Source organism: Squalius cephalus, assembly GCF_949319135.1.
Source record: "Squalius cephalus genome assembly, chromosome: 19".
Taxonomy (NCBI): domain Eukaryota; kingdom Metazoa; phylum Chordata; class Actinopteri; order Cypriniformes; family Leuciscidae; genus Squalius; species Squalius cephalus.
Window position 1 is genome coordinate 35,917,879 of NC_137140.1, and position 22,500 is coordinate 35,940,378.

Here is a 22,500-nt window from a genome sequence, read left to right on the forward strand (position 1 = left end):
GAAACAAACTCTGCTGCATTATTATCCTGTTATCTCAGTAAAGCTGCTCTGAAACACTCTGCACTGTAAAAAGCGCTGTATAAATAAAGCTGACTTGACACACACACACACACACCTTCAGCATGTTTACACACTTCTCACTCGTGTGTGTCGATCAGGAACATTACGGAGATGATGACCACGGTCTCGCTGCAGATCGTCGGGATCATCGAGCCCATTATCCAGCATGCTGATTGGTTCTTCCCTGGAGGTGAGAGACTATAGATAACCAGACCATGAATAACCTCAAAAGATCATTATTAGACGTGTTTAATATCATAATAGAGGTGTAACGATACCCTCACGATTCGATACATATCACGATAATGAACTCACCATACCATATTACTGCGATACTCCAAGACACATGATAAAAGTTAACAAAAAATGAACTATTGATTAAAATGCTATATTTAGTTTTACACTGTGTGTGTAAATGAATATTCTTGGTGCTGAAACCCAATACAGGACAATAGAGACGCCAGAATAACAATATTCATGATTCTGAAGCTGAAAATACTGAATTATTGTAGATGAATACGCTTTCACTGTCACTGACTAGATATATTTATAATAATGAAGGACACTTTTACTGTTAACATCAGACATCTGGCATTATCAGGACACATATATTCCCCCACTGCATTATTATACTTTATATTCAACATTATATATAGTAGTTCAATGTACTGACACTAAAAAAATTTTCTCACACAGAATTTTTTATTTTGCCTATAACTAAACTTAACTATACATGAAACATATTGATGCATTTTTGTATTGCAGTATATTGTGATCATAGACTATAAAAAATTGATTGTGACACGATATATTGTTACAGCTCTATGTAATAATATACAGTACGTCTGAATTATGTAACATATTGCTTAATGCAGGGTTCGTACAAGGTGTTTAAAGTACTTCAATTTGACTTTTTGATATTTAAGTCCTGGAAAATCCTTGAAAACAGCCATAATTATGAAGAGGTACTTGAAAAGTGCTTGACTTATTTAAATATAATATGTATATTAAATGTCTTTTCTTTTCTTTTTTTACCAACACACATTTACAAACCCCCATCAGACCTTTTCTCAATACGAAGTACTCCAACATTATAATACAAAATATTTTTTTATTGAACATTAATAGCCATTATAAACTTTGTATTTAGTATATATTATTAAACACATTGTAAGTTTCCTTATATCTGTATAATTTGAGTTTAAAAAATCCTAAAGATATTGTTTGATAAGAACGATCTCTGATTGTAGATCTTGAAAACCAAAAAAGTAGTGCTTGAAAAGTATGAAAACCGGTTGTTTGCAGAGATACATATACATTATATTCAATATTATATAGTAGTTTAATGAAGTACTGACACTAAAACTCTGTAAACATGTTTTTTCCTCACAGTAATTTTAATTGTGGGTGAAATAAAACACAATACATATTGTCACTATCCGTGATACATATTGATGCATTTTTGAATTGCGATATATAATATAATAATATACAGTGTGTCTGAGTTATGTATCTTAATGAAAACCGGTTGTGTTTGCAGAGATCGAGTTCAACGTGACGGGCAACTACGGCAGCCCCGTCCACACCAATCACAACGCCAACTACAGCTCCACGCCTTCGCCGGACATGGACCAATCAGATCGCAGACAGCCCATGGACCAATCAGATCGCAGACAGCCCATGGACCAATCAGATCGCAGGCTTTCGGACCAGAGCCGGCGCCCCCTCAGCGTGGCCACGGACAACATGATGCTGGAGTTCTACAAGAAAGACGGGTCGGTAGAGTGTGTGGCGCTGCTCGCGTGTGCTCTCCTCACTGCTCTGGGTTTGAGTCACTGACGCTTCTGCTTTTATTCCACTAATGCAGCATTAGGAAGATCCAAAGGTACGGTGACGCTTCTGTCTCCTTCTGTGCTTTCCTGATTTCCTGCAAACGCTTTCGTGTTTGTGTTTCTTCGAGGATGCTTGTGAGGAGCGTTGATAAAGTGACATGAATTATGGCATATTAACATTTTTCAAGGGTATTTCATGTCCCAAATCTGTACATTACTCAAACACCACTGTTCAAAAGTTGATACGTTTTTGAAAAAAGTCTCTTCTGCTCATCAAAGCTGCGTTTATTTGATCAAAAATACTGCGTAAAACAGTGAAATATTATTATAATGTGAATCATCTGTTCTCTATGTGAATATATAGTAAAGTGTAATTTATTCCTGTGATCAAAGCTGAATGTTCAGCATCATTACTCCAGTCTTCAGTGTCACATGATCCTTCAGAAATCAGAATAATACTAAACTGATACATTTTTCCGGTTTCTTTGATGAATTGACAAAATTTAAAAGCATTTATTTGAAATGGAATCTTTTGTAACATTATAAACGTCTTTACTGTCACTTTTAATCAATTTACTGTGTCCTTGCTGAATAAAAGTGTTAATTTCTTACTGACGCCGAACTTTCGAACAGTAGTGTAGTGCTAGGCTTGTTTCGAGGGATCTGATTGGCCGTGTGTCTGCCCTGTTGCAGTATGGGAGTGCGAGTGATGGACACCTCATGGGTTTCTCGAAGAGGTTCCTCATCGTCCCGGAAGAGTTCGTCGACGCCTCCCAGCATTCAGCCGCTCTCTGATTCGCTGAACCCCGATCAAACGGACGATGTCTCCGCCTCCCCCTCACAGACTCCGCCCCCCATCAGCAGCGATAGGACCAGGTAAACCAAGACGACCAATAGGAATCCAGAACACATAATGCTCAGTTCAGCCAGCGGAGGACATCGTATTATACAGTCAAACCAAACATTATTCAGACACCAGATATTTTGTTTCACTAGTGTGAATTATGTAAATGAGGAGAGCAAAATAAAGTAAACTGTGACATATTACACCCAAAAAGTCGTCATACAGTGACTACCAGTAACATTTGGGACCAAAACTGATTGGGACACTTTGAGCTGATCATGTTTTGCTGAAGTGTGTTTTCTTTAATTGCTAATGCTCTTTTTACACACAGACTGAACACAATGAAGCATTGCTTGGTGATTGGTTGAGCTAAACTGGTATTATCTAATTGTGTAGTTAAATTTAACAGCTGACAGATATTCAACATAACTCATGTGTGAGACAGTCTAACAGAAGGACGGACAAAACCAGTCAAATATCAACTGAGTTCTGCTCATATTTTATTACCATTTTCTAAACTATAGCGAATAAACTGAGATAATGTGAGAAATGTTGAAGGCGTCTGAATAAAGTCTGGTTTGATTGTATATCACACTTGAATCTCATATAAAGCAGTCCAAATAAATAACATTTGTGATTTAAAGCATAAAGTAAAGCAATGAAATGTTCAGTTTTGATCATGTCTAGTTGGCTGAATTGAAGCTCCTGTTTTTCTCCTGTCCTCTTTTCTCTCAGTCATCATCATGTTATTCCAAACCTGTGTGTTTAGTCATTATTCACTGAATCTCTTTCTCAGTGTTGAACTATTCCTCATTATTTTGACCGTGTGAATCCTGATATATTACTTTATGATCCTGGATATCTCAAAATAGATTACTATAGTGGATTACTATAGTTTGAAAAGGTAAACTATAGTAATAAAACTGCACAATTTCATATACATTTGTATATGTTTTAAATGTTTAATAATGTTAATTATTGATTATAATATTATTTAATAATATATATAAAAAATATAATTAAATAAATTATATTAAATTTAATAATATTTTATATATATATATATATATATATATATATATATATATATATATATTTACTATTTGTTTAATTACAATCAATTATTGATTTTAAGAAATATTTCTAAAATTATTTGTTTATTATCATTTGTATTAATGTTTATTAATATTATATATTAATTGTAAATAAATAATTACTTAATGATAAACTATATTTTAATTATTAATATGTAATTTAAATTAATTAATATTAATTCTAATATAATTAAATCAATGATTAATGAATATTAATAAATAATAATTTGAATAATTCATATTTTAACATTTACTATTTGTGTGTATAGTCAATTAATTATTGATATAAAAATATTTCTCAAATTAATTATTAATTAAATTTTTTATATTTAGTATTTTAATTCACAATCAAATAATTATGATTATATTAATAACTATTTCTAATTTAATCATTAATATTAATTATTTAATGTAATTAAATAAATAATAATTAATATTAATAACACTATTGTAATTATTAATGCTTAATAATTTTAATTATAATTTATTAATAATATCACTAAATCAATGATTAATTAACATGAATAAATATTAATTGTATTCATATAATTAACTGAAGTACGTCTGCACTGTAGAGACTCATTAACATAACAAGCTGTTGACGGAGCTGAACGTATCAATCCCTGAATATTCCTGAATCAATAAATAAATATTTAAAATTTAATTCTTAATATTAATTCATTAATGTAAATAAATAAATAACACTTTTTTAATTTTTAATAATATTTATTTATTATTTTTTTAATTTTAATTAATATAACGTCACCACAGAAAAGCTGTTGATGGAGCTGAACGTATGGATCCCAGAATATTCCTGATGGCTGAATCCCACACACACGACAGCTCCTCCTGCTCTCAGTCCTTTTTTATCTGTCAACCTTGAACATGTTTGCAGCTCAGAGGATTATCGGGAGTCCTGTGTCGTGTGCCGGTCCCCTGAGGAGGAGAGGCCGCCTCCTCCATACCCGTTCCCTTCTTCCTCCTCCTCCTCCTCTTCCTCGTTCTCCTCGTTCTCCTCGTTCTCTCTCCCTCGTCCCGGTCCCGAGTGTGTTCCTCTCCCGGTGTTCCCCCGATCTCCACTCCTCCTGTCCTCCACCTCTCTGGACATCAACTCCAACCCTAAACCCAGTGTCCTGCACCTGCCCAAACAGGGCTCGCTGACCTCTGACCCCTGCCCCCCGCACGCGACCCCCCCGCCCGTGTACATCAAACCCCCGCTCGTTCTGCCCCGCCACGACCCCTGCTATCCGAACTTTAGCCCTCATGCTCCGCCACCGTGGGCCGGTAATCCAGAGAGAGGACTCAGAGCGCATAGGTAATATGCCAAGTGAACCTTTCTTGAATACATTTCAAAAGTCATTGGCCAAAAGAGCCATTTTCCAGATCTCATGACCTGTAGGTGGCGCTGTTCCCAAATTTGGCATGGCCCCTCGAATCATGGTTCCGATGAAGCGTACCAATTTTTGTTTTGATTGATCAAACTTTGGCCGAGATACAGCCTTTGAACCAATTTTGGGTCGGCTTCGTTAAGTTTGCGGCGCCATAACTCCAAGCTTCTGACTTTAAATATTATTGATCACCAGTTATGCTCAACAATCGCAAGATAATCATCAAATAGGCCCTGATATACTCACAGCAAATGCCTTTTTCGTTCTATACCTTAGATAGCCAACTAACTACTGTAGTTAGCGTCCCCCTGTGGTGTAAATCAAGCTTTTAATGTAGTTTATATGTCTATGTGGTGTTTTTAATGTGCTTAAAGTCAAAGCATGTGTAAATTCATAAGTCGACAGCATTGCTGAGTATTTCCTCCTTAAAACTGCAGTGAACCAAAGACAGTCTCAAAAACACGCTTTGAAATCGCTGGTGTTTCTGACGTCACAAACTACCTTGTAACCAATCAGATCAACGTGTGATCGTCAACCAGTGGATCTCTGAGCTGAGTGAGTGAGTGGAGGCGGGGCTCATTTGCATATTCATAGAACCGCGCATACTAAATGAGGCAAGGGTGTCGAGTTACATTCAAGATGTTTTAAGGCATGAAGATTTTTTTTTTTAAGGAAAAAAACATTTAAATATTTCATTTTGGTGATCAAATATGAGTTTTAAGGGATACGTTTTTTGACTTTGATGAATATATTGAATATGAATATGTAAATATGTGCTGCACACTTTTCTCTCAATAACTAAATAAAGCACAACAAAAAATGAGAAAACAGCCGTTCAGAAAGCATCTGATCGTAGCAATGTGGATATGTTTGCAGCAGCTTAATCAAGTCACGTCACGTTTATTAATACATAATATTGCTTTAAAGTATTAAACATAAAAAACAGTGTCAGTTTCACTATAAAGCGTCTCTCCAACGTCTGAATAACAGAAGAAATGAACCGGAAATTTACACCTCAAAGAAGGTGGAGCCTCAGAGCCACGCCCACATATTACATCACCACCACACGGACCAATGAGAGTTCAGAGGCGTTTACCAGCCAGTGAACAAAATGTATATCGGGGCCTTTATATTAACTGTTACGTTCAGTGCGAAGTTATTTAAAAATAAAGTTTTCAGTACAGTAACATTAAGATTAGCATTCATAACTCTTCTGTTATGATTATGCTCAAGAAGATTTTCTTAAATCTTTCCCTGCGCTGCTTTATGCATTAAAATCAGCAAAAATCCCAGCTGGCAAATTCAGGGATTTTTATCTTTGCTTTCGACCTGCTGCCAACGCTAGCATGGATATTTCTTTCTGAAATGTGTTTTTTTTGGTATCCGCATACACTTGATGTATTCATTACTTATTTATTTTTTGTTGTTGTTTTCCCAACATCAATAAGTGGAGATTTACCTCAATTCTGGGAACAAATGTGTTGCCAAAAATACACGATTTCAGTTTGGAGGTTTATTGTTATATGTTCAGAGGTCATAGCTGAGACTGTGGTGTGTGTGTGTGTGTGTGGTTAATGGATGTTTGTGTTTCTGTCATCAGCACTCAGAAGAATAAGGAGCTCTCGCCTGTGATTGGTCAAAGAGGAATCTCACCAACAGCTCCCTCTGGTGGACAGAACCAGCTCTCAGACCAGAGTCCTCACACACTGCGTAAAGGTGTGTGTTCAGGTTCAGCGTGTGCATGACTAGACAAAACAAGCAACATGATAAAATAGTAATGCATTGAGAATAGTAATCGATGCATTTTTTAGCATCTAAAAGGATAATCATATTTCTATTTATTTCACCAGCCCCTAAATGATCATTTTTAGTATCTACACACACATTTATGTATATATACTTCAGCCATATTCAGCTTGTGCATGAATAGAAAGTGACTGGAAATAAAACAGCAATGCATTTCAAGTGAATTTTGTTTTTTAATTTGCAATTAATCTGCAAACACTTTCCCTTCAGAACGTTCATTTTTAACAGCTAAAATATTAAACATATTTCTATTTATTTCATCATCCCCTAGTATCTACATACACTTTACCTTTAATACGTCAGCCATATTTAGCTTGTGCATGAATAGATGCATGAATAAAACATTTTAATTTGCAATTAATATGCAAACGCTTTCCCTCCAGAATGTTCATTTTGTAGCATCTAGAAAACCGAATTCTTTCTTTTTCTTTCAGTTTCCAAAAAGCTGGCCCCCATCCCTCCCAAGAGTGTGTTTTCTCCGCCGGATGTGTCTCCGGGTCCGTCTCCGGTGAGTCTGTCTCCGACTCCTCCCAGCACTCCGTCATTATACAGCTTCAGCTACTCCCAGAGCTCGCCGGGACACGGACACACACTCTCGTCCCCGCCTGCGCTGACCGGCACCCTGCCCAGATCCCGCCCCGCGGCCAAACCCCCCCGACACAGACCCAACCTGCCCCCCCCACAGCCTCCCGGCGCCGGTCTGAGTCCGCAGGATCAGGAGGAGCAGGAGGAGCACGCGGGCCTGCACGGGCTGGCAGCGGCGGAGAGCATGTCTACAGGTAACCCTGTCAGCGTGAGCACATGCAGAGCGCAGGGGGATTTTATGCTCCTGTTGTGCTTTTTCCAATATTCCCTTTCATGAATAATCGAGCTGTTTGTTATGGAAGCTTGTTTCCACCACAGAATAAAACATTTTAAAAGATAATTGCAACTTTTTATCTCACAATTGCGAGTTTGCATCTGGCAATTCTGACTTTTTATGTGATATAAACTCGCAATTCTGACTTTGCAGACCTTTTACATTCTCAAACTATGGAAACTTGTTTCCGCCATAAATAAAATAGGTACTTTAAATCTCGCAATTCTTAGCTCCGCCCTCAAACACTGTAGTGTATCTGAGACTGGAGAGTTTGGTTCGTGTTGTTCGTGTGGAGAAGACGCTGTTTTCTGAGATTGATACGGTAAAACCCACGCCATCCTCACTGTTCGCATCACTGTGATCAAGAGCTGAGATTCAGATATGATAATGAGCGTTTGCTTTCTGACCAATCAGAGCAGAGCAGCTCTCAGAGAGGCGGAGCTTAGAGAGACTGAATCCTTTATTGAGCGTTTTCATAAAAGGACTGATGTATATTATGAGGACATTAAAGTGTTTATGACTTATATGCATGTAAAACTATTGTAGGAGACTCTAAAACAACATTATGAGCGTTTAATAATATAATAAAGGTACTTGCCCACTGAGTCCGAAATTTTTGTATGCGTTTTTTCGTATTCGTGATTCGGTGGCTCTGAATTGTCAAAACACCGGATGCAAAAAACACAGACAATCGAACCTGATCTGAATCTTTTTATGACGGACGAAAGTTTCGGAGGCAGTGTGTAAGCGTGATTGACATATCGTGAGGTCGTATTTATTTTTTAACGTGCGAAAATTTCAGACTCAAGGGCCTTAAAGGGGCACTTTAAAAAACAACTCCAGCTGTGATGTGTTTATAACGCTGCACAATTAGGCCCAATTTATTTTTTTGTATATCAATATGACAATATGAATCAATATCAATATGAATATAATAATATTATATTACTAATTCTTATTATTAAAGAAGACATTTTTTACAGTACAGCTGTATGAATATATTTTATATCGTCGTATTGCACTATTATATTGCCTTGACACGATCATAAATCTGTCGACTGTTTGTAACAGAGCCGAAGAGAACACAGACGCGTGTGTGTGTGTGTGTGTGTGTGCGTGTGTGTTATATATCACATCTGTTGGGTTCAGGTGGTTTTGTGTTGTTTTGCAGCGGTGTGAGGTCGGGGGGTCAGTGGGCTTTGGCTCAGAAGGGTAAGCAGTGTGTGTGTGTGTGTGTGTGTGTGAACTCACCCGCCATCATCACTAACGCATGGCGCTGTCCCGCATGGCTCTCGCGTGTCCCTGTGATCCGCATCACCATCCGTCCTTCACTTTAAACACACACTCGCTCACTCATCTCATGTGTGTGTGTTAGTTTATCAACACACACCCCTGCTGTTCCCAGTTCAGCTTCACGCACAGCATCATGTGACTCCAGATGACTGGGAATACAGTGCAGGATTCATGACTGTTATGATCATCTATTTATTTATTTATTTATTTTATTTGAGCTGCATGAATATACTTCTTTTGTATTCCACTGAAGAAGAAAACACAACCGTACAGGTTTGAACATGATTGTAAATTATGACAGAATGTTTATTTTTGGTGCGAATAATATTTGTTTGTAAAGTGTTCAGTCACTGGATGTGAATTTGACCTCCCAGGATTTTAGAAGGATTTGAACAGTTGTCAGATGCTTTGAAACAGTTCCTCTCTCCTCTTTTAACAGTGTTGTGTTCTTCCCCCAGACTCGTGGAGTGATGTGGACGTTCCCGTAATAAGCGTCGATCTGGCCGGGAGATCTGGCGCCCCCTACAGGAACTCAGTGTCTCTGCTGGACTCAGACGAGGAGATCGAGAGCACTGTCCTATGACCCCTGGGGTTTCCCACAATGCTTTGCTCCTTCCCCTCACATATAGTACATGACCCGCTCCGGATCCAGCAGGCGTCAGGACATCTACACGTCTTATGTTTTTACAGTTTTACGTCTTCTTTGTTTTCTATTTGCCTTATCTGAGTTCTTGCACTTTTGCCTTGAGGTTCGTGTAATGTTCGTCTGGAACGCTCCGATTCGACTCGTTCTGAGATCCGTCCTCATGATTATGCAGATTTGTGAGCATGATCTCGCTGTGGTTTGTCCTCGGGTTTAGATTGTTTGAGGCCGTTCACAGACGACGGGTCAGTAAGATTTTTTTTGTCTCTTCTGCTCATCAAAGCTGCGTTTATATGATCAAAAATACTGTAAAAATAGTGAAATATTATAATATTATAAATCATCTGTTTTCTATGTGAATATACAGTAAAGTGTAATTTATTCCTGTGATCAAAGCTGAATGTTCAGCATCATTACTCCAGTCTTCAGTGTCACATGATCCTTCAGAAATCAGAATAATATGAGGATCTGATGCTCGAGAAACATTTATGATTATTATCAGTGATGAAAACAGTTAAACTGATACATTCTTTGACGAATAGAAAGTTCAAAAGAACAGCTTTTATTTGAAATAGAATCTTTTGTAACATTATAAATGTCTTAACTGTCATTTTCTAAATAATTTAATGCATCCTCGATGAATAAAAGTAGAAATAAAAGAATTCGTAAAAAAAAAAAAAAAATCTTACTGACCTTTTCAGAATAGTTTTTTTTATTTGAAGGAATTGTGGGTAATTTAAGGTGGCGTCACTGTCACTGACAAATATATAAAGAAGCACAGAAAATATAAAAATTAAAATGGATCTTTAATTTCATATAACAATATGTTTGCTGAACAGAAAACAGCAGTTTCTGAATGTTTTTATCATATTTTATTTCCTCATAAAACTATTGAATCCATGACTTTTACAGTAATACTGGATAACATGTAAAATCAAATGAAATATCCATGAATTTTCCAGACGTGGAAATCACACTTTAACCCTTTGATGCACGAACTGAAATCTCACGCCAACACATGGAATTATGTATTTTGAGAGAGTATTTTATGCGTCTGACCACTGCAATAAAACACAGTAGCAGATATTGCAGATATTCACCTGGTGCAAAGGTCATCATCTATCCCTCCCTCAACGACTCAGATATCTTAAAGTTGGTCTAGTCTAGCAGACGTCATGCATCCGAGGGTTAAAATTCCCTGATATTTCCAGGTTTTCCCGACTGACCGAACGAAGGCTGTTGGTTACTGGCGTCAGTCGTGTTATTAATAATAATTCATAACCTGTGCTGTAAGTATTAGCTTGTGTGAATGCTGTTCATCCACATGTACATAGTCTATAGAATCAAAGGTCAAATATTTATGAATCTCTTTCTCTCGCTATATAAATATAAATATATATAGATATATACAGACGATATTATTTTTGCTTCAGACACAGTGCTGGTGTGTGTACATACACTGATATGAAGAGTCATGCAGACTGAACGCGAGTGTGTGTGAGACTCAGAGAACAGGATTGCGACAGAGATTAAACCGAACTCACAAGTTTACGTCCTCTCACGGGACGGTCGTTGTGTGTGTGTGTGTGTGTGTGTGTGTGTGTCTGCATGATCTGTGCTTTAAAGTCGATGTGAAACTCCATCCGCACTCCGTCATGTGACGTTCTCAATCAAACTGGACGTTCAATGAGGAAATGAAGAGTAATGTTAGTGTGTCATGTTGACTTTAATAACCTCTCCATGAGTCCAGCTGAAGTTCATGACCAACTTCCTTCCGGTGACGTCATAGTTCAACGTCATCTGGATTTTAATCTTCTCAGAAACACTACATCTATACGTCGTTCATCTTCAGATGTCACTGCTTGTTTCAGAACATTTGAAAGTGACGTTCCCGTAATGTTTGAAGAATGGAATGTTTCCTTGACGACCGCGTAACCAAGATCAACCGTTTCTGAAACATTTTGAGAAGATTCCGTTTTCAAAACTTAATGGGAACGTTTGCAAAATGCTTTTAGAACATATTTTTGTTAGCTGGGAATTTCTGGTGTGTGTGTGTGTGAGTGAGCGAGTGAGTGTGTGAGCGAGTGAGTGTGTGATTGTGTGTGTGTGTGTGTGTGTGTGTGTGTGTGTGTGTGTGAGTGAGTGAGTGAGCGAGTGTGTGTGAGCGAGTGAGTGTGTGAGAGTGTGTGTGAGTGAGTGAGTGTGAGTGAGTGAGTGAGTGTGTGTGTGTGTGTGTGTGTGTGTGTGTGTGAGTGAGTGAGTGTGAGTGAGTGAGTGTGAGTGTGTGTGTGTGTGTGTGTGTGTGTGTGAGTGAGCGAGCGAGTGTGTGAGCGAGTGATTGTGTCTGTGTGTGTGTGTGAGTGAGCGAGTGAGTGTGTGATTGTGTGTGTGTGTGTGTGTGTGTGTGTGAGTGAGTGTGTGTGTGAGTGAGTGAGCGAGTGTGTGATTGTGTGTGTGTGTGTGTGTGTGTGTGTGTGTGTGTGAGTGAGTGTGTGTGTGAGTGAGTGAGCGAGTGTGTGATTGTGTGTGTGTGTGTGTGTGTGTGTGTGTGTGTGTGTGTGTGTGTGTGTGTGTGTGTGTGTGAGTGAGTGAGTGAGTGTGTGAGTGAGTGTGTGAGTGAGTGTGTGATTGTGTGTGTGTGTGTGTGTGTGTGTGTGTGAGTGAGCGAGCGAGTGAGTGAGTGTGTGAGTGAGTGAGTGTGTGTGAGTGAGCGAGCGAGTGAGTGTGTGAGTGAGTGTGTGTGAGTGAGCGAGTGTGTGATTGTGTGTGTGTGAGTGAGTGTGAGTGAGCGAGCGAGCGAGATTGTGTGAGCGAGCGAATGAGTGTGTGTGAGTGAGTGAGCAAGTGTGTGAGCGAGTGAGTGTGTGTGTGTGAGTGAGTGAGCAAGTGTGTGAGCGAGTGAGTGTGAGTGAGCGAGTGAGTGAGTGTGTGACTGTGTGAGTGAGTGTGTGAGTGTGTTATTTATTATCAGTCTGTGTGTATTTCTCCTTCTATGATCTGAGGATCTGACAGTAAGTGTGACTCCGGCGACTCCTCCAGAAGTCCATCAGTAGATCAGGAATCGCTGTAGAACTGAAGTCCATATCCTCGTTTTCTTGTGTATTTCTACAGCTGAATGCTCTGATTTGATTTTCCCAGCGGATGAGAGCAGATCCGTGAGGAGCGCAGGAGCTGGAGATGATGTTTGATATGGTAGTTTTGTTATACAGGGTTTTATCAGCTCAAGCTCATTAAAGGTCAAAGGTCTAGTGTTTTGCAGGAATAATGCTGGATTGAAATATGATAATGTGTTCGTTCTGACCTGATGCTGGTAGTTAAATCATAATTAGCCTGAATATTTATGACAAGCATGTGCAGAGCTTGAATGAAGAGCGTTCAGGATTCTGTGTAAATCCCTCCGGTGTGTGTGAGGAGAGGAAAAGGGTGTAAAGATCCTCGGATCGATGTCTCAGCTCGATGCTGTAACTCTGCCGCATGCTTTCCTTCATGACACACACACTGCGTCTCACTTTTATATGTGCTGGAGAACAGAAATACCCAGGCAATGCAGAAACTCCACCATCAGCCGCTCAATAAACCCATTCCCGGATTCAACATGTGCATCTGATCAGAGAACAGTGTGTGTGTGTGTGTGTGTGTGTGTGTGTGAGTGAGTGTGCTGGAGTTTATTCGTCCATTTCTTATTTATTTACCGTTTCTGATGTGTGTGTGTTTCATGCTCGATTTACACTTGAACAAACGGGGCCAAATCAGTGGAGCTTCATTTACTCAGAAAATTATTATTTTTATTTTTTTGCATTTTGTTGATTGTTTTGTTTTTTATTATGAAGAGGCCCTGTGTGTCAACATGTGTTTGAAATGGAAAACTGGAATAATTTGAGACGGGATGTTCAAAGTCTCGTGACCTTAAAGAACAACGTCCTTCATCAGAATGTGAGCTCAATAATAAAATCAGTCATTTTTAATTACTTCTATTGCTTCATGTACTTTATTCAGAGTTTTTACTGTAGTCTGGTGTGACGTGAGAAAAATGATTTCAGCAAGATTATTGATTGTTTTTATTTTAGTTTTATCATTATTTTGAATTAGCTTTTATTTTTATATTTTTTGCTTTCATGTTAATTTTACTTAAATGTGTAAATAATTTTGCAATGTGCTTTTGTCATTTTATTCGTATTTTTTTATTTATTGTGATTTAGGTTTTATTTATTATTTTAGTTATAGTTTTTATTTATTTTAGTGCTTCAACTTAAACTTATTTCAGTTTACAGCCAAGGCAATGTTTCTAATTTTCATTTTAACTTTTATTTACTAATATTTATATTTAATAAATACTTTATTTCATAGTTTTAGTCAAAGATAATAACCCTGGTGTAAAGCGGGTGTTTCATGAAAGAGCTGAACGTTTGTTCAATAAAACAACTAAAAATAATTTAGTTTTTGCTAAATCAAATCGAAATTTAATAATAAGTGATTTCTTCAAAGAAAGAAAAGCAGGTTACAAAATTACATTTTGACGAAAGATTACAAAGACAAACATTTGTTTCTTTGCAATAACGTCAGTAATAAATAATCCACAATAAGACCATGCATTAATAAAATACTAAGTTTATGTCGGCTTGAAAAGAAACTTTCTTACTAAAACGCTCAGATATGAAAAAATGTACTTTATTAATAGATTTGTTCAAGGGATCTGAAGATGTTCCGCTGCAGGCCACACAGATTCTGTCAGAACAGAGAAATGACACGCATTATTGACGTTTGCAGTGAAATGTTCATTAGCTAGACGACACGGACGAAATGAGAAGTCGTGGTTGATGGAAAGATTTCTGGAGTTAGTTGGAGGTCAGATGAGAATAAACAAGAATCAGAGTCACGATAAAACCAGCGCTGGAGCTGAACGAGTCTCCAAAGATCATGTTTGACTTTATTACAGATGTTTCTCCTAAAACTGACCCGATCAGTCGACACTCGTCAGTTTATGAGACGCACAAAGTTCTTCCAGTTATCAGGGGCCGGTTTCACAAAGATAGACTTTGACTATGGCTTAGATATAGTAGATAGTCAGACTTCAGATAGACATCTAAATCAGACCGTTGCACAAAGTACTGAAGACTCTGACTATCTTAAGTAGGACTACACTGCAATGCATTCTGGGTAAAATAAGACACTTTTCAAAACAAAAAACATGGCGGATCGAGTAAGCGCATTCAGCCGCTCAGTGCAGTTTACCCCAGCGGAGAATATGTGTTTGTTGGAGGAGTGTAACAGTTACAAGGACATTTTACTGGGGAAATTTAGCGGAGAATGTAGAAACAAGAAGAAATGTGTAAATTATGAGCCGTTTCCCCTTTTCTTTCGGCTGTTTGTGATGTAACTGAGTGTTACTGCTGGTTGCCAAGGTAACAGAGTCTTAGACCTCAGTTAGCCTGGGGTCAGGGGTCTAATGTTTTAGTCTAAATTACGTCAGTCTTTATTTTTGTGAAACAGTCTTGCATTAGCCTAGTCTATGAGCAGATTATAGACTCGTCTAACACTATAGACCGCTCTAAAACAGCTCTGTGAAACCGGCCCCAGGTCTTTAATAAAGTTCTCAAAACAATAATATTTGTACATCCTTCATGGAATGTTATTTTCTGAAATCTTTCAGTTGGACGTTCGTGTAACATTTTTTAAATGTAACAACTTATTTCGGAACGTTCAGAGAACATTCAAAAGTAACATTATGTTTGAATGATGAAATGGAATGTTCACTTAACATTTGCATAACTGAAAAAAGAACATTCAGAGAACATTCAGAAATAAGGTTTTCATAACGTTACCAAAACATTCTCTGAAGATATATTTGTTAGCTGCATATTATTGGGTGTTTTTCTAGGGAGAAACATCTGAGAAGTGGTTTGTCTTTGGTTGAAACGGTCGTTTCTCCACATGCACGCATGCAGGGGTTAAAACATGATGTCATACCTCGCCTAAATCCAAACCTACACTGTTGTGGGACGAAAACTCCCGAAAACATGTCCTTAAATGATCACACAACAGATGACAGAACACATTGAGTTTAACAGGCCATGTTACTATTGCAGAAACTATATATTGTCTTTATCATTGCATCGTTAGGCAGCGTGTGTGTGTGTGTGTGTGTTACCGGAGTCCAGCGGCTGGTGGAGTGGTGAATGATATGTGTTCATGTAGCGAGCAGGACTCAACAGCGCCTCCATCTGGACCAGACGACACACTGCAGCCTGTGGAGGAACCACATCTGACACGTCCTGCAGGACATCATCTGGAATCACTGTAGATCCCTGTACACACACACACACACACACACACACACACACATCAGAATCCACATCCCCCTGTAGTCAATAACTGTATCCCTTAAAACTCATCTTTGATCACCAAAATGACATATTTTAATGTGTTTCCTTGAGGAAAAGTTCTTCATGTGTTGGTGGTGTGTGTCTGATGTTGGTCACCTTCATGTGTTCTGCTGAGTTGAGGAGGAGACGGCCGAGCCGAAGAACCCGACTCAGGGTTTCGCTCACAAGTCTCTGGTCCTCCGAGTCGCTCGTACGCCGGCCGTCAGCCTCGCTCTCGTTCAGCAGCGTGTAGGTCCACTGCTGGAAGAGTCTGCTGTGAAGGTCGTGGGTCACCAGCAGGATTCTGGGAGTCAGGATCAGGCCACTGCGGGTCAGAGAGGTTCTGTTAACTCACAGGGACACAGCGACATCTCTGATAATGTGGGCGGGGCTATAACCTGTCACTCACATGAGATCAGCCAATAGCAAACCACAATCATCCAATCAATTCCCCACGGACACAATCAAGCCCCGCCCACATTTGTTCTTGTTCCAGAAGGATAGAAGATACTGGGCCCTGTTTTAAGGATCTAAGCTCAGGGTCTAAAGTTCACTGCGTCTGAATCCACGTTTGCTAGTTTAACGACGGGAAAAATGGTCGGCGCTCCCGGCGCTGGTCTAAAAGGGTCGACTCTATTCTCTAAATGAGTAATGGGTGTGTTTTGGGCGTAACGGAAAATAGACCAATCAGAGTCTCATCTCACATTCCCTTTAAAAGCCAGTTGCGCTCGCGCCATCCCGGATTCACTACAAACATGGAGGAATTAGCAAGCAAAACTGAACACTTCCCTAGTGAGGAAACGGATCAGCTCATGCGCGAGGTTAAAGCTGTGTGTGTGTGCGTGTGTGTGTATGTGTGTATGTGTGTGTGTGAGGTTAAAGCTGTGTGTGTGCATGCGTGTGTATGTGTGTGTGTGTGTGTGTGTGTGTGTGAGGTTAAAGCTGTGTGTGAGTGTGTGAGGTTAAAGCTGTGTGTGTGTGTATGTGTGTGTGTGTGTGTGTGTGAGGTTAAAGCGTGTGTGTGTGTGTGTGTGTGTGAGGTTAAAGCTGTGTGTGTGCGTGTATGTGTGTGTGTGTGTGAGGTTAAAGCTGTGTGTGTGTGTGTGTGTGTGTGTGTGCGCGTGTGTGTGTGTGTGTGTGTGTGTGTGTGTGTGTGTGTGTGTGTGTGTGTGTGTGTGTGTGTGTGTGTGTGTATGAGGTAAAAGCGCAAGCAGACCATCTACGGGACAAGCCGGATTCACCATATTTTTATGTACACTATAATAATCTTTTACATTATAATCCTTTCATTTTTATTTGGCATGTTTGTGTTCTGCTGCGCGTCCCTGTGTGTGTGTGTGTGTGTGTGTGTGTAATAAGCAGAGTGTGTGTATAATAAGCAGAGTGTGTGTGTGTGTGTGTGTGTGTGTGTGTGTGTGTGTGTGTGTGTGTGTGTGTGTGTGTGTGTGTGTGTGTGTGTAATAAGCAGAGTGTGTGTATAATAAGCAGAGAGTGTGTGTAATAAGCAGAGTGTGTGTGTGTGTGTGTGTGTGTGTGTGTGTGTGTGTGTGTAATAAGCAGTGTGTGTGTGTGTGTGTGTGTGTGTGTAATAAGCAGAGTGTGTGTGTGTGTGTAATAAGCAGAGTGTGTTTGTAATAAGAAGAGAGTGTGTGTGTGTGTGTGTGTGTGTGTGTGTGTGTGTGTGTGTGTGTGTGTGTAATAAGCAGAGAGTGTGTGTGTGTGTGTGTGTGTGTGTGTGTGTGTGTGTAATAAGCAGAGTGTGTGTGTGGGTGTGTAATAAGCAGAGTGTGTGTGTGTGTGTGTGTGTGTGTGTGTGTGTGTGTGTGTGTGTGTGTAATAAGCAGAGTGTGTGTGTGTGTGTGTGTGTGTGTGTGTGTGTGTGTGTAATAAGCAGAGTGTGTGTGTGTGTGTGTGTGTAATAAGCAGAGTGTGTGTGTGTGTGTGTGTGTGTGTGTGTGTGTGTGTGTGTGTGTGTGTGTGTGTGTGTGTGTGTGTGTGTGTGTGTGTGTGTGTGTGTGCGTGTGTGTGTGTGTGTGTGTGTAATAAGCAGAGTGTGTGTGTGTGTGTGTGTGTGTGTGTGTGTGTGTAATAAGCAGAGTGTTGTGGACCCGCCAAGCGCCAATAGGCTCATATTACTAATGCGCTCTTTAAATAACAAAAAAAATAAAAATACTGTGCCATTTAATTTAGAGCAGTGTTTAGTTGGTCAATGTCTCAGTCTATTACAGTTCCTGAAAACAGCAACGCTCCATCAAAGCTCCAGAACACACACTCGTTCTCAGACCAGCAGCTCACGGGCCACAGATGAGCGCAAATGCATTTGCTATTTAAACAACGCGGCGCAGGACGAGAAAATGAAAATTACGTCGGGCTGAAACTAGTGAAACACACTTGTGTCGCGCTGGCGCTGCGTTGCTCCGAGTGTGTGATGACCTTCATAGGGCCCCATATCTCTAACAGAAGAACGGTGTGTGTCGTCTCACCTGTGCAGGTGTTCCTCCATGTGTCTCAGGTCCTGCAGGACACACAGCAGAGCTTCAGTCGAACACTAATGGAGGAAGAACATCCACAGATTCACAGTCACTGTTGTTATACGAGACGTTCCTGAACTATTCCAGATGTTGTTCTGCTAAAATGTAAACTCATTTACTCTCTGCAAACCTGTAAGACTTTCCTTCTTCTGTGGAAAACTAAAGTTCAGCTGTTTTACACACTGAAACTCTCAAAGCTCATTTTTCTCATTCACTGTCACTGTATGGAAAATATCAGCATTAAAATAAGATAGAAATATGCTCATCAGAATGACAAAAGCACACAATAGAATTACTAAAACTAATATTAATATGAAAATATAAACAAATCTAAAATATGAATAAATACTATATACTATAGTAATAAAACACCAGACTTAAACTTTCAATTGCAAAATATGAAAATTCATCTTAAAAATATTGCTACACTTCTACGATTATCTAAACAAAGAGTGAAAAAAATAATGGTAAATATGAGAAAATTGCCATTGTGCATCATTTCCAATCAAGCTGTAATAAATATATTTAAAAAATAAATTAAAAAAATTGACAGCAGTTAAATGTTTTACTTTTCAATTATCATTAACTAATTACAAATTAATTTACTAAAGAGTTAATGATATTTGAAAAGTAAAATATTGAACTGCTGTCAATATTCTTTTTAAAAAAAAATTATATATATATTATTATTATCATTATTATTATTATAAACACTTTATATTTGTAATATGTTGTTCCTTATCTGGATGTCTTGTTGTAATTGTTTGTGTTTGTTTATTGAGCATTACATTAAAATTAAACAACCTCCATTATGTTATCTAAAGTCACCATGAAATTTCCAGACCTCGATGACGATCAGTGTGTGTGTGTGTGTGTGTTTCACTGAACACACACACACACACAGACACACACACACAAACACTGATCGTCATCAAGGTCTTAAACAGTTTCAGACCTTGATGACGATCAGTGTGTGTGTGTGTGTGTCTGTGTGTGTGTGTGTGTGTGTTTCAGACCTCGATGACGATCAGTGTGTGTGTGTGTGTGTGTGTGTGTGTGTGTGTGTTTCAGACCTCGATGACGATCAGTGTGTGTGTCTGTGTGTGTGTGTGTGTGTGTTTCAGACCTCGATGACGATCAGTGTGTGTGTGTGTGTGTGTGTGTGTGTGTGTGTGTGTGTGTGTGTGTGTGTTTCAGACCTCGATGACGATCAGTGTGTGTGTGTGTGTGTGTGTGTGTGTTTCAGACCTCGATGACGATCAGTGTGTGTGTGTGTGTGTGTGTGTGTGTGTGTGTGTTTCAGACCTCGATGACGATCAGTGTGTGTGTGTGTGTGTGTGTGTTTCAGACCTCGATGACGATCAGTGTGTGTGTGTGTGTGTGTGTGTGTGTGTGTGTTTCAGACCTCAATGACGATCAGTGTGTGTGTGTGTGTGTGTGTGTGTGTGTGTGTGTGTGTGTGTTTCAGACCTCGATGACGATCAGTGTGTGTTCAGGGTAAAGCAGCAGAACACCGGTGACCTCTTCACCTGGACGGCTCCTCTGAACTCTGACCTTCAGCCTCTCGAAGTGAACTGACACACACACACACACACACACACACACACACACACACACACACACACACACACACACACACACACACACACACCAGAGAGAAACATCTCAGAGAGTTTGACACTGGATCATATAGACATTCTGAACCTTTAATAATGTAATGTGGACTCTTGAATTTTCAGTAAAGCTGCTTTGAAACGATGTGTATTGTGAAAAGCGCAATAGAAATGAATGTGAATTGACTCAGAAACAGAATCTGCTGAAACACACTCGCCACATCGGTGCGGTCCGCGAGTCCACAGCAGAGCCGGCCCACGGTGATGATCCGGTGCAACAGGAACTTCTGCTGACACACAGACAATGATAAACCTGTGTGTGTGTGTGTGTGTGTGTGTGTGTGTGTGTGTGTGTGTGTGTGTGTGTGTGTGTGTGTGTGTGTGTTATTCACTGGTTGCTGAGAGAGTCTGTGTGTGTTTGAGCTTATCGTTCTACAGCCAAAACTAATCAAATACAAATTGTACATTTACAATAGGATTTTTTTACTTCTTATGAAAAGCATTTTTCCAATTTATATTAAAGAGACAATAAAGTGAAAAAGAAATATATATATATATGTGTGTGTGTGTGTGTGTGTGTGTGTGTGTGTGTGTGTGTGTGTGTGGAGAGAGAGAGAGATTGTAATATAATATGATAATAACCTTTTTTTCCCCATCCCTATCATCTAATCTTAGGGATCTAGAACTTTAGGGATTCCCAAACGTTTTTGTCAGCCGAACCTCTTCGACTTAAAATATTTTGATTTTAAGATTAATACTGTTTATTTTTTTTATATTTCAATCATTTAAAAACACATTCAAAAGTTCTCTGATGTTGGTTAATGGTCACAGTGAACAAATAAAATATTTCATCAAGTGTTGTTTTTAGAGTTTTTTCATATATATATTTATTTTAAAAAATCTAAATAAAACATGCACAAAAAAACTAACAAAAAAGTGTGTGTATATATATATATATATATATATATATTGTATATATATATTATAACAATTGTATTAATTAATTTATATGTATATATATATTCCAAAATAAAACACTAAATACAATGTAACAATTTTTTTTACATAATTATATGTTCCATCAACTATAAAGCTGCACTGACTGAAGATCTGCAGTAACACTCCTTCCGTTTACATCTCTAAAAGATCCATATTTACTGTAAAAGCATTAATGTACTCTACACTGACCAGGTGTGGTCCGGCCGTGTGTGTGTGTGTGTGTGTGTGTGTGTGTGTGTGTGTGTGTGTGTGTGTGTGTGTGTGTGTGTGTGTGTCTCTCACACTCACTGTGTGTCTCCTGTGTGTCAGTTGCTGGTGGAAGAGACTCTTGCCGTTCTCCTGCTCTCTAGACGCTTTACTGGAGCTCTGCATCTCTCTCTCTCTGTGTGTGTGTGTGTGTGTGTGTGTGTGTGTGTGTGTGTGTGTGTCTCTCACACTCACTGTGTGTCTCCTGTGTGTCAGTTGCTGGTGGAAGAGACTCTTGCCGTTCTCCTGCTCTCTAGACGCTTTACTGGAGCTCTGCATCTCTCTCTCTCTGTGTGTGTGTGTGTGTGTGTTTCTCTCACTCACTGTTTACCGGCTCCTGGAGACGCCTGTCCTGCCTCTGAGTGTGTGTGTGTGTGTGTGTGTGTGTGTGTGAGCTGATGGGACGGACACACGAGTGACCCTGACTACAGATCCACAAACTAAAGCTCTTCCTGTAACATCACAGTTATCAGACACGTGTGTTTCTGCACACACGGCACTTTTCATCCGGAGGGTTTTTAGAAAAGAAACTCCTTTAAACTCTGGAAGTTTGTCCTCTGCAGGATCCAATTCACGTTTCCTCCTGAACCATCATGAAAATGTCATTTCCATCACGTTAAAAAATTTATAACCATTTATCCTGTGATGGAAATGACATTTTAGACATTTAAAAAAACAGTGAGTCTTATAAGGCTCATTTTATGGGTAGAATTTATGTGAGTAATATTTTCATAATTTATGCATAATTTGGCAGCTTGATTGGAAATTATGCACACTGAAAATATTCTAATGTTTATCAATATTTTCCTTTTCTTTTTTTCTTTTATTTCACACATTTTAAGACTGAAAGTTTAAGTCTGGTATTTTTGTATTTATGTACAATTAGTTTTTTATACATTCTATTATTTTCATAATATTTAAATTTTTGTT

At 38.9% G+C, this 22,500-nt stretch overlaps 2 protein-coding genes across 5 annotated transcripts in view; one reads left to right on the forward strand and one right to left on the reverse strand.

Moving 5' to 3' along the window:
• arhgap44b (Rho GTPase activating protein 44b) overlaps positions 1 to 10,486 on the forward strand; it is a 52,088-nt gene extending 41,602 nt beyond the window's left edge. The window contains exons 15-22 of one of the 4 annotated variants that reach the window (XM_079851180.1): positions 159 to 250; positions 1,601 to 1,835; positions 1,928 to 1,945; positions 2,586 to 2,768; positions 6,819 to 6,934; positions 7,459 to 7,803; positions 9,055 to 9,095; positions 9,635 to 9,713. In XM_079851180.1, coding sequence (XP_079707306.1) covers positions 159 to 250; positions 1,601 to 1,835; positions 1,928 to 1,945; positions 2,586 to 2,768; positions 6,819 to 6,934; positions 7,459 to 7,803; positions 9,055 to 9,062 — 997 coding nt within the window. In that variant the 3' untranslated portion in view covers positions 9,063 to 9,095; positions 9,635 to 9,713. Of the gene's footprint in view, positions 1 to 158; positions 251 to 1,600; positions 1,836 to 1,927; positions 1,946 to 2,585; positions 2,769 to 6,818; positions 6,935 to 7,458; positions 7,804 to 9,054; positions 9,096 to 9,634 lie in introns of all 4 variants that reach the window. The other 3 variants (XM_079851178.1, XM_079851181.1, XM_079851179.1) reach the window with 3 other exon arrangements.
• Positions 10,487 to 14,432: 3,946 nt separating this feature from the next.
• tex47 (testis expressed 47) overlaps positions 14,433 to 22,500 on the reverse strand; it is a gene marked incomplete at its 5' end in the record, with an annotated part of 8,629 nt that continues 561 nt past the window's right edge. The window contains 7 exons of the mRNA XM_079852231.1: positions 14,433 to 14,449; positions 14,487 to 14,544; positions 15,968 to 16,124; positions 16,299 to 16,506; positions 18,665 to 18,729; positions 20,183 to 20,286; positions 20,540 to 20,612. Coding sequence (XP_079708357.1) covers positions 14,504 to 14,544; positions 15,968 to 16,124; positions 16,299 to 16,506; positions 18,665 to 18,729; positions 20,183 to 20,286; positions 20,540 to 20,612 — 648 coding nt within the window. The 3' untranslated portion in view covers positions 14,433 to 14,449; positions 14,487 to 14,503. The remainder of the gene's footprint in view (positions 14,450 to 14,486; positions 14,545 to 15,967; positions 16,125 to 16,298; positions 16,507 to 18,664; positions 18,730 to 20,182; positions 20,287 to 20,539; positions 20,613 to 22,500) is intronic.